Here is a 12,270-nt window from a genome sequence, read left to right as displayed (position 1 = left end):
AAGTTTATTTGATCTACATGAACACATATCCATCATGTATCATTGTTTCAAATGATATTAAGGTCAATAAACCTTTACAGTTAATTGATGTGTTATGGCATCTTTAGATTATTTAATATGTGAACATCCTTGATCTTAAGTCTTATGTTCATGAGTTAATTTTCATCATGGATTACTTCATAATTATGTATTGATGTATCTTTGAATTTGATCTATTAATTTTAGTTGTCATGATACTTATCTTAATACTAACGAAATTGTCCTGATGTTCATATATGATGTTTCAATAGAAGTTTCCCTTATATTAATGTTATTCTTGTCAAAAGTGTGAGTTGAGGTCTTAGATTAATAATGTCTACCAAAGTTCTTAATTCTGAGTATGTTTGTTCTCATGGTAGTTATCCTTCAAAGTTTTGAAAGTTTTATTTCAAGGTCATTTGAAATTAGTATACCACGGATTCCCCCCTCCCCCTCTCAGTGGTATCAGAGCCAAACCCTATCTAACCAACTTAGGGCATTCCTAGTAGTCGAGTACTCATCATGGCTAAGTGCAAAACAAACAAAGGTGAAAAGAAAAAAAATAGAGTCAAGCAAAAAGGTGATCAAAGAACCCTTGTCAGGTCTAGTGAAGTATTATCTCAAGAAAAGTCTTTGTCAGTTGATATTAAAAGTGCTAATGAAATCAGTCCTGTAGTTGAAGAATAAGTTTAGACTTTGAGTGAATTTGAACATGATGATGAAGGTGATGATTGTGAAGTTGATTTTGAAGGATAGGCTCTCTGATTTGATCGTGGTGGACAAAACTGAACTCTCCCCTGTTATTAGAACAGGGAGAGGCAGATCAAGTAGCAAAGATATAAAATGGGTGGGCCAATCTGTTGGTAAAACTTCACCTGGGGAACCCCTTTATAAAATGGTTTCTGCTGATGGAGATATTGCCGTGGGAAGTTCAGTTCTGGTGTATTCAAAAGGTCAGAACCAGAACTCTGAGGCCCATCCCACTATTCTTTTTGTTGAATATATGTATGAGAAATCTAATGGCACAAAAATGATTCATGGAAGAGTTCTTCAGAGAGGCAGTGAAACTCTGTTAGGAAATGCAGCTAATCCACGAGAAGTCTTTATGACTCACCAATGCCTTCAAGTTGATGTGAAAGATGTTAAAGAGACAATGGTAGTGGAGATCAGATTGCGATCTTGGGGCTATCAATATAGGAAGGAAAATTTGATCGCAGATGAAGCTGATAGGGCACGAGCAATAGAGATGGAAAGGAAGAAACTGCCTGTTGATTACTTCTGCAAGTCTCTATATGCACCAAACTGTGGTGCCTTCCTTTCTCTTCCTTATGATACCCTGGGTCTGGGAAATGGCCAGTGTCAGTCTTGTAGGATAAGAGACGATGAGAAGCAGAATGCAGAACTCTACATGCTTCAAAATAATGATGGATTTAAATATGAAGGTGTGGAATACTACCTGCATGATTTTATTTATGTTGATCCAGAACAGTTTGCTGCTGTTGGAGATGAAAAGGAACCTCTAGAAAAGTTCAAAGCAAGTGGGAATAGGGGTCTTAGATCCTATGCTGTTTGCCAGATTTTGGAGATCAAAAGTTCATGTGGCTAAAGGAAGTCTGATTCCAAGCCCACAAAGATAAAAGCTCGAAGATTTTTTCGCCCAGACGATGTTGGGCTTGAAAAGGCCTACACTGCTGACATAAGGGAGGTAATAACATAATCCTTTTTCTAGCGACCCTTTTCTGTTTTAGTTTTTGTCATCTCTAAATGTTCGACGGTTTTGCTGGCAAACTTGTAACTCTTTACTTCACAGTCGAATCTTCCTGGCAGCTTTCTGTTAGAATCTGTTGGCTTACTTATAGCAATTTGTACAAACATCTTGCATATCCCTCTTGAAGTGTATTTCAATCGACACATCTATTCATGCCATTTTGATGTCATGAAATTAATATCTCTGGTATAAATTGCTGTGGGGATTGCTACATTATGTATAAAGATTGGTATCTATTTGAAGTTGAGGCAAAACATCAATCATTGTTGACAGTATTTTTTATCCTAATCTTTGCAGGTTTATTATAGTGATGAATCTGTAATTGTAGAAGTGGATGCAATAAGAGGAAAATGTGTTGTCATGAGACAACAATATTTCTCTCCTATGACTGGCAATGTTATCTTTGAACATATATTCTTCTGCAGTTGCATCTATGATCCAATTAAGGGTGCCCTGAAGCAGGTAAATTTTTTAATGTTTTAACTTTTAACAACTCTGCAAAATTTCAAGCGATGCATGGTTTCTATTAAGTTTATTTGAGTGGGAGAGGTAATTCTTTTCAATAACTTGCTGTGAATAGCTACCTGCAAACATCAAGTTAAGCTCTTCAAAAAGCACAGGAAACCAAAAAGGCAAGTTTCTTGTTGATGAAGTTGAAAATGCCAAGAGGAAAGGAAAAGCAGTTTCAGGAGATCAGCCTACAGAAAAGACATCGGAAACATCTAATGATTGTCGCTTGTCAACACTGGACATATTTGCTGGCTGTGGTGGTTTGTCAGAAGGATTGGAGAAATCAGGTAGCTTGTGTTTCTATTGAGTATCTATGTGTTCTTTATTGCCTTGCTTTTGCCATCCTTGAAAATTTCCTAAATGGGAATATTAGGAGAGCTCAAGTAATTCCTTCAAATTACACACTCGATGACAATTCTGGAACTTCAAGCCACTGATATGCACCTCCTTCATGGTTGCAAACTAAATCCTCTTCTCTATGAAGACCTTCCATTACTTGCTCAATTTCTACCATTCTTGCTTTATTTTCCTTATTTACCTTAAACTGAAAACCAATGTCTGACCCATCTATTGCTGTTAGCATTTGATTTGCAATGCCACAAAACAGAGAATTGAACTCCATTAACAATAAATTTTCTTTAACTCTGGCATGTTCCAGTGAAATGGTTTTCTGTTCATAAGCTTCCAAATGTGGAGTCTCAAGTATTTCTGATTTCTGTAAACACTTAAACCACACAGACTCAAGATAATCCTTCCATTGCATTGGTAGCACTCTTCTGCCATCGCTGTCCAAACACTTTACCTTGCATTGCTCAATATTCTCTAGAGTATATGTTGCAAAAACATTTTATAAGCCTTGTCCAAGGCCATGAAGTTCCTTAAGGGTAAGAAGATTCCATATTTTTCAGTACTTGAGATACCTGCACTCCTTGTCCAACATCTGTTAAATCTAATTCCAAGGTCACATTTATCTCAGATATGTACCCTTTTACTGTCAATCACCACGGGACTTTTCTGCAATTTGCAGCGGACCCTGTTCTTTCATCGTTTCATCATGAAGTTTTGCCTTTAATTGATCCTTCTGAGTATCAACTGTCCTACTGTCATCAGCTGTCTTCTTGAATCTCAGTCTTTGCATCTTTCACTCTGCTATAAGACCTTTTTGCCTCTCTGACTTTGCATTTTTAATGTAATATTCATTGCTTGGTCAAAATGCTTCCAAGGATTGTTCTAAAACTTCTATACTCTATTAATGTTTTCGTGAGTGAGGCACTTCATATGACTGCATTTGAAACATTCTTATTCATGTTTGCATCACTGGTAGTTGCTTTTGTTCGTAGACTTATTATCCTTCCTTTATCACTAATATGCTGTCATGCTTTTGAATGTGTCTATATCCACATAACTGTCATTTTGAATGCTTTTATGACTTCCTTTGGCGATGGTCATTTATGCACTATAAAAAGCTCTTTTGACTGTCATTCAATAAATATATATCCTGCAAATAATTATCTGTGTTTGCATGAAGACCTTATTTCCTCTAGAGTTAAGACGTCTCTGCTTAGGTGTCAAGATTGCACTCTTTCTTGTAATATCTACTCCTGAGATTTGGCTTACTATTTTCATATTCCCAATGGCCTTGTAGACTGCTCCCTGTTTTCACTGCTATAAGAAAGAGCTTGGACTCCTTGCAGTTACAGAATGGAGGGACTAAGATGCCATTAACATGACCATTCTATGGTGATTTGTGACTGCAAACTTTTACTGTTTATTGCCTTCCTCGATGAATGGTTGCATCTTCATATTGGCTATGAATTTATTGTGAATGGCTTTGTGACTTGGATTAAACCTAGCATTGTGTTTGAGATCAAGCCTGATCCACTGTTCTCTCTGATTTTGGACTGTTGATGCCTTTAAGACTGTGTGTACTCCTATAGACAGGGTCTCTTGAATTTGTCTTCTAGATTGGTTACTTTGCTAATGTACCTACTGCTCTGTGTTGCTTGAAAGGGCCTCCTCATGGCTACTGCTCTTTGTTTGCCTTCAATTCCCATAGAACTACTCTTGACAGTGCATATTACCTCATGATCATGAATGACTGTCAGATCTGAGATAGTCATTAATATTCTTCAATGATGCTCTCTTCCTTACTGTCTTTAGCTTGTAAAAGACCTTTTCCTTTCGCTGTATGATTTCACCTTTGCAATGACCTTGGGTTTGTCCATTTGGGTTTGATCTCTTCATTCAAGTTTGCTACTATTCTGAGCAATTCCTTTGACAATCCCCTCAAGTTTTGTAAGATATCTTGTCTTACCCATGCCCTAAGGTTTATTTATGAGTGCAAACATTCATTCACCTTCTAGTATGCTGCTTTTGACAGTGTAGGTTATCAGTATTGTTAACAAATAACAATGAACTCATTTTCTTCATTTCTCCATAAAACCCTAGGTCATGCTCAGACTTGGGACTGATTTTCTCACCTTGATTCATTATGTTTTGAGTTCACACAAGATACTTATCTATGAGAGGTGGATCCTCGCTTATGGAACTTTACTTTTAAAACCAGAACAAAGGAAACCATGCGTGTAAATAATCTTACAACTGATAGTAAAATACTTTTATAGAGAACAGATCTGCCCTTATGTGTTGATTGTACTGTTGCCTGCCTTTGCATGGATGACAAATCATGATCTCTGTGGTTTACATAGGCCTCTCCATCATTATAGTAGCACACTCCACGTCTAAAATCTTGACATAACTCTGAAACTCCCTCAGAACTGAGAATATATTAAATAAATCGCTCTCGTCTTTCTCAACTGAAGATGTAGACGTGATGTATATCTCTAAACTGCTCTTCCAGTCTCTGTTGTAGATTGCAGGTGCTATCACAGACCTGCATGAAGAGAAGTTTGCAGCAAAAGTGGGGATTTCTTTTGCAAAACAATTGAAGCTTCCTTAAACAAAACCCTAGTTCAAACCCATGCTACGTGGAGAATGACTTGATGACATGGCAAAGACAACCTTGACCTTTGATTGTTCATTCAACGTAAAAAGCTTATTCCTTTTAAAATCTGAATTCCCTCCAAAAATAATACATGAATAAGTTTAATCTTGTTGAATGTGGTAGACCTCAATAGAAACTTTTTGGGGCCTTGGAGGTGATTTTTCCTCTTTTAGCCTATTACAAACCTTGAACATATTACCGATGAAACAAAAGGTCCTGTGAGGCATTTTTTGACTTGAAAAGGAAAAAATGGTAACAGTATCATGAGGTAGAATTGTATCAATAGCTTCTCCAAGAATGCCCTCATGCTTAAACCAAGCTGAATCACCAATGTTCTCGTCCATGTAGACTCCTTAATAGGCTGGTCCAGAAAATGTAAGCTCTACCATGAAAGCCTCTAGGAGAGATAACTTTTCAAACTCTCCACGAATGATTGAAGGTCCAACCACCAAATTTCTTATATTGCCCTCTACGTGAGTAGGTATAACACTAGTAGCTGATCCACCAAGTGTGTGCTCTACTATCCTATCTTCATCTATGTTTTGAGCCTTCAATGGGTTCTCTAAAAGAAGTAACTCCTGGTCCTCATGATGTATACGAGCAAAAATTTCTGAACCATACCTCTTTCCATGTCCACACAAATCTGAATGTTCCTCTTTTAAGTGCTGTCTTGCTTGGGCAGTCAACCACTTGGCCGTCCTATCTCTTTGTAGCCATCCATCACACGTATATTGTGACTTCTTTACATCCTTCAATGTATGATGTACAAAATAAGAACCTTTGTGGCTTGAATCTTCAATACGTTCCTCACACAAAATTTGAGTGCCTATATTGGGAGACTCCTCAATACTATCATCCTCATGTGAAGTGGCTGCCATCTCATGATTATGCAAAGGTGAGGGACTGTTGTCGCCAAGCAAAAAATCAGAATGGCATTCATACCTTTCCGTAGTATTCTTAGATTAAACAGTATACTTGGATTAAACCTAGCATTGTGTTTGAGATCAAGCCTGTTTCACTGTTCTCCTGATTTTGGACTGTTGATGCCTTTAAGACTGCGTGTGCACTCCTATAGACAGGGTCTCTTGAATTTGTCTTCTAGATTGGTTACTTTGCTAACGTACCTACTGCTCTGTGTTGCTTGAAAGGGCCTCCTCACTGCTACTGCTCTTTGTTTGCCTTCGATTCCTATAGAACTGCTCTTGACAGTGCATATTATCTCATGATCATGAATGACTGTCAGATCTGAGATAGTCATTAATATTCTTCAATGATGTTCTCTTCCTTACTGTCTTTAGCTTGTAACAGACCCTTTCCTTTAGCTGTATGATTTCACCTTTGCAATGACCTTGGGTTTGTCCATTTGGGTTTGATCTCTTCATTCAAGTTTGCTACTATTTTGTGGAATTCCTTTGACAATCCCCTCATGTTTTGTAAGATATCTTGTCTTATCCATGCCCTAAGGTTTAGTTATGAGTGCAAACATTCATTCACCTTCCTGTATGCTGCTTTTGACAGTGTAGGTTATCAGTATTGTTAACAATGAACTCATTTTCTTCATTAAAGAAAATGAATACATCTCAGATCTGACAATACATCTCAATAAAGAAATCAAGTACCACGGAATCATGCACATCTCAATAAAAACAAGATTTTCTTTCTCAGTTTTCCTTTATTGTACGCTTCAGCAATTAAGGATATCAACTTTCTACAATCCATACTGTTTCTTTTTTCTTGCTTCTTGCTTTCGGATTTGATTGTGTTTTTTTTTTGGCATCAACTTTTCGGATCACACTCTGTGATTCATCATCAGGATGTAACAGAGCTTAAGTATTGTCATTTAGCAATGACAAAAGTCAGTAGCTACATATTGCTAAGCATGTCATTAAAATCACAATCTCCTTATCTTGGAGTGTCATTAATGTCTCAACAGGATATTATACTCAAGAAAAGCCTAAAATGAATCATGTGAGTTAAATCTTCACTGGGGGTCGCACAAACCTAAATCGACCTTGATGGGTTGCATTAAGTTAAACAGTTCAATATTCAATCTGAATCTTTCTTTTATTTAATGCTATAAGAGTTCCACAATCCATGCAAATATTCATTTGTTATCTCTGGATTTGATTGTGTACAAGATTTTTACATCAACGTTTCAAATTACACTCTATGATCCATTATCCTCCTCAGCATTCTCTTTCATCTTGATGATGTATCACGGAGCGTGATTTGAAGCATTGATGTAAAAGTCTCATACACAATCAAATCCAGAAATAACAAACGAATACTTTCTTTTATTTTTTCAACTTTGTGGAGCTGAATATACAATGATAGGTCACATGACTGATTGACTGATTTCTATAGTTTTAGTGCTTGTAGGAGTGGCTCATTTCCTGATTAGAAGATGTTTTATGTGATGGAGGATTCTAGAGGATTGGTGACATGCCCTTTAATTTTGACAGTTGATCCATATATAGATACAAGTTTATTAACCAAGACATGATTTGATGGCTTTACAGGAGCTTGCTTTACCAAATGGGCCATCGAATATGAAGAACCTGCTGCAGAGGCTTTCAAGCTTAATCATCCAGAAGCTGAGGTTTTCTGCCAGAATTGCAATGTTATATTAAGGTCAGTCTGAGCATTTGTATGACGTACATTGCGTTGTTCCACCTCATTATGGCTATAGAAAAAGTAGAAGCAAATTTTGTTTCCCTCGCTTCCATGAGAAGTATAAAATGATTCTGCATGGATTTTAGTAAGAAAATCTAGTAAGAAAATCCTGTAACTGCAGAATCTCATCAATTATGTTTGTTTTAGTTGTTTCCAAGTATGAATATATTCTTTGGTTGCTTTGTTCTGTTTGCAATTTGTCATTAATGAATATATTTCTTGAATTTGATTTTGTTTATATATTTAGTCTTAGAGGGTCTTAGGCACACTCTATTGCTAATAGTCTAGACCTTCATCATCATGAATATTTGGAAGTGAATATTTGAACCATAAACCCAAGGTTCAAATTGAAGAAAGAAAAAGAATTGAAGAGGAAAACAGAGTAAAAAAAAGAAGAAATGTGTAAAACTTTGAGGATGAACTTGATTCTTTCAATAAGACTATAGATAAGAATTCTTTGTTAAAAGATAGCTCTAATGATTCAAATAAAATAATCTTAAATCTAAAAACAGAGATTGAAGAGACTAAGAGGATAGTAGATGTCATAAAATCTACCTTGAATGCCAAAACTCTCGAGTGCCAAAAGTTAGAGAGTGAAATAATTGCTCTAAGGAAAAAACTTGAAAGTGTAAAGATTCAGTTATAGAAAAATCAGAAGTTTGAACAAAGTACCAACAAGCTAAATGAGATGTTGGATAAGAAAAAGCATCACAAAGACATTTTTGGTTTAGGGTATGAAAAAGGACAAACCTTTGGAGTTCAAGATGAATCGAAATATGAAATAGCATTTGCAACAAAAGATGGACAAATTTTCAAGGTTGGACAAATGCTAAGAAAGAAGATAGACCTGAATTATCATGCTACTGCTTCTAAAATAGAAAACAATGTTACTGATAGAAGAAATCACAAAGGCGTCAACAGAGTTGGAAGAAGAAACAACTAGTTCACAGGATCTTCATCTGCTAGGAAAAATCATTCAATGAGGTACAAATTTTCTCAATTTCATGGTTATTGCTATGTTTGTCATAGGTATGGTCATAGAGATAGAAATTGCAGTGCTTATAGATTGTCAAATCAAAACTATAATTTTGTTTGCTATAATTGCAATAAGATTGGACACATGAAAAGAGACTGTTGGCTACTAGAAAGATACAAAGGTTGGAAAGATTTTGAATTGTCGAGAAGTACTTATGCTTCTTTTGTTAATCATCAAGTCATGTGTTATAGATGTAATGGTTTTGGACATAGAGCCAAATTTTGCAAAAATAAATTATTGAATCACCTAAGCAATAAGATACTCAGAGCAAGCAAAAGAAATAACCTAGGAAGGTTTGGAGAAGAAAATCTGAACAAAAATAGAAAGAACCTAATCTTGTGCATATTGCACAAGAAACTTAAGTAAAAGCATGAGATTGGTATACAATCAGGAGTACAATGTGCTAAAAATATCTTGGCATTGCCTTTAAATCACACTCAAGCTAATAGGAGTCTTTGTCAGTATATTATGATCCTTCAAAATATAGTAAAGTGACTCTGAGAAGTATCTTTGATAGTAGAAATTCTTAAGATTCTTTTTAGGTTTGTATTGGAATGATATATCAATCTCTCACTTTGATTTGGCAAGATAGATCTCAAAAAATGGCTTGAGTAGTCATGTGAATATAAAGAAGAATTTGCTACAATTCAAGATCTGCACTTACAAGTATAACAATAGCAAGTAGATGGTGAATTTTTGCAATGATATTTAAACATGTGAAAATCTTGAACTCATCATTTCACATTGGTGGAATAGTGGATATGTTTTGTGCATTGCTGATGAGTTCTTAATAGTCTCTCAAATAGTGGAATTGCTTTATGATTCAACGAGGATAGCTATTTAAAAGGTCAAATGACTATTACTCATATTGATATGTGTTTGATACAATATTGAACACTTGGAACAAATAGTTCTTGGTATATCGTTGGATAGTTTGCTAGAATGGATTACCTTTTTAATGGCAACTTTCCATGTCAAAAATGACAGTGAGCTCTTAATAAAATATTGGACTGTAAAGATGTAGTTGATAGTGATCTAATAGTGGTTGATGCTCCTCTTACAATATTGGGTGATTTTGACAGAAACATAGATTTTCATTTTTTTCAATGTGTTGACATATCTAATGTCACTTTGGTGATTTCATTTCTAAACATACATTTGACAGTGCTATAAAATTTTTTAGTTATATGCCTTGATCATATTGACTCTCATTTTCTATGTTCTACATATCTTTTATCTTCGGTAGTAATTTGATGTTTGTGATTGTTGGTAACCTTTATCAAGTCTATTTGCAGTATGTTTGGCAACTAGTATGTGAAAGTTTATTCAACTTTCTTTATTTGGTATGCCAAGTAACAGTTTGGATTTACTACTATTTGTCTTGATAGTTATAAGGTCAGTCTATGGTATTTAATTGTTTTTTATAGTAGTACGTTGACTGTACCATTTCATCTCTACAAGAGATTACCATTTCTTATCTTATTAGTGACAATTAGTTCTATAGACACTGGTTAGTTGGTGTTTAAGTGATTTTGCATTGACAGTTTGAATGGATTATTGTAGGAACACTATACATTCCTAATTTCTTAATTGACAATGCTATATTACAGTACATGTTTGTCTTGATAGTTGCATGTGTTTTAAGTGTTATTCGAGGTGTACTCTTGGTATTTCTCATTCCAAAGGCATATAGCAATGATAGAGGTTTGTATGTGAATACTTCTACTCAAACTATAAAATCAAACAAATGAGTGGTTACAAGTGTTTTGAGAAAGAGATGTTTGAAAATATTTGTGCATAAGGGTATGATGCTTCAAATGATTATAATTCTTGTATGCATCTTTCAGTGTTATCTTGAGATTATGGCGATCACAATCTAATATATCAAAGTAATATTGAGAAGGTACAAGGATGATTCTCTATCATGCAAGACAATTTCTTCTTTGTTTTGACTCATCAGTACATGAAAATTGTTAAGTTCTCAAGAAACATTCCCAAACTTTATACTATAATTCTGGCAATTGAGTTGTTTCATTATATCTTATAGTTACCATAGTTGATCTGTCTTTGTTTCAGATTTTCTTAATTAGTGGTTCCTTCATGCCCTATTCTTTGATATATAACAGATTTGTTCTCTTTTGATCTTTGTGGCTATCTAATAGTGTAGCACTACAGGGGGAGAACTCGTGTTTATAGTTGATCTCTTGTATATGAGCTCTTATTGTTTATTTTATATACTAATGTTTTCTTGTACTCTTTGGTCAGTGATTCTTTATATGAGCAGTTGTTGCAGCAGAACAGAGATTTCAATTGTGCTCTTAAAAGTTACAGATTTTGGTTGCTCATGATATTCATGTATGTTTGTGGACACAAAGTGACAATTCCTTGTTCTTATCTCTATTGATACCTTGGCATATTCTTGGTTACATTTTCTTATCCCATGGTGGAATGGATTTCTTGTTTATCTTACAGTTATTTTCCTTCATGATGTTTAATAGGGTTACCTTCTTGGATATATGTTATTACAAGATTTGTGTTGATTTGTAAGGTTTTTGGTGAATATACATTTGTGGTTATAGGTTTTTGGCAACCATATATTGATTGTTACAAACTTTTTTCTCAACTTATCAACTTTTACTCTATATATCAGCACCATCCCTTTGTCTCTTCATGCAAAAAGAGGGAGGAGCAGTGCTTTGTTGTTTTGCCATCAAGGCCAAAGGGGGATTTTGTTGGGGGACTTTGTTGACACATAGTCGTTTCCCTCAATGTCAAATACATACAAAGACACAACTTTGATTGGCATAGCTATGCAATATTCAGTGGCGTATATGAAACACATGGTATTCTCTATTGTTGTTGACATGGTTTGGTTTCTGTGAGAAGTGAACAATATATCACTGTCATGTATATATCAGTGCATTTTCATAGTGGTATGCATTGAGTAGTAAACCAAATGTATGGTTTGATCTAGTGGTGCCACTCATCTGCAGGAAGCATGGATGATCTATGCATGGCTATTATACTTGTTATTGTCAGCATTTGATGAACCGGTATGTTGGCACAAGATGATATGATAATAATGTATGTTGTCATTGATGTCAATAAGTATAGGTCAACCGGTATGAAGATTGGAAGCAATTGTTATTGATGATCAAGTTGAAGAACAAGTATGAAGAGATGTAGTGAACTGGTGTTAGGGTTTCACTAAGTGTGACTACCGGTTGGTAGTCTCAGCTCTAGGGTTTATGGTTTGGCAAT

The 12,270-nt window shown here is 35.3% G+C and overlaps 1 protein-coding gene across 1 annotated transcript; it reads left to right on the top strand.

Moving 5' to 3' along the window:
- Window positions 1-770: 770 nt before the first annotated feature.
- On the top strand, window positions 771-11,413 carry LOC131856881 (DNA (cytosine-5)-methyltransferase 1B-like). The gene is made up of 5 exons (XM_059208838.1): window positions 771-1,723; window positions 2,084-2,248; window positions 2,367-2,583; window positions 7,820-7,931; window positions 11,275-11,413. The coding sequence occupies exons 2-5, from the start codon at window positions 2,147-2,149 to the stop codon at window positions 11,411-11,413; spliced, it is 570 nt and encodes a 189-aa protein (XP_059064821.1). The 5' UTR covers window positions 771-1,723; window positions 2,084-2,146.
- Window positions 11,414-12,270: the final 857 nt, after the last annotated feature.

Source organism: Cryptomeria japonica, chromosome 7, assembly GCF_030272615.1.
Source record: "Cryptomeria japonica chromosome 7, Sugi_1.0, whole genome shotgun sequence".
NCBI classification, from domain to species: Eukaryota; Viridiplantae; Streptophyta; class Pinopsida; order Cupressales; family Cupressaceae; genus Cryptomeria; species Cryptomeria japonica.
The sequence above is the reverse complement of the archived record's forward strand: the minus strand, read 5'-3'. Positions and strand labels throughout refer to the sequence as shown.

Bases quoted from the DNA above. Each gene is read 5' to 3' on its own strand.
- LOC131856881 (XM_059208838.1), top strand. From the start codon at position 2,147: ATGAGACAACAATATTTCTCTCCTATGACTGGCAATGTTATCTTTGAA. The intron at 2,584-7,819 runs GTAGCTTGTGTT...ATGGCTTTACAG, and splicing joins AGAAGGATTGGAGAAATCAG to GAGCTTGCTTTACCAAATGG. The intron at 7,932-11,274 runs GTCAGTCTGAGC...CTCTTTGGTCAG, and splicing joins AATTGCAATGTTATATTAAG to TGATTCTTTATATGAGCAGT.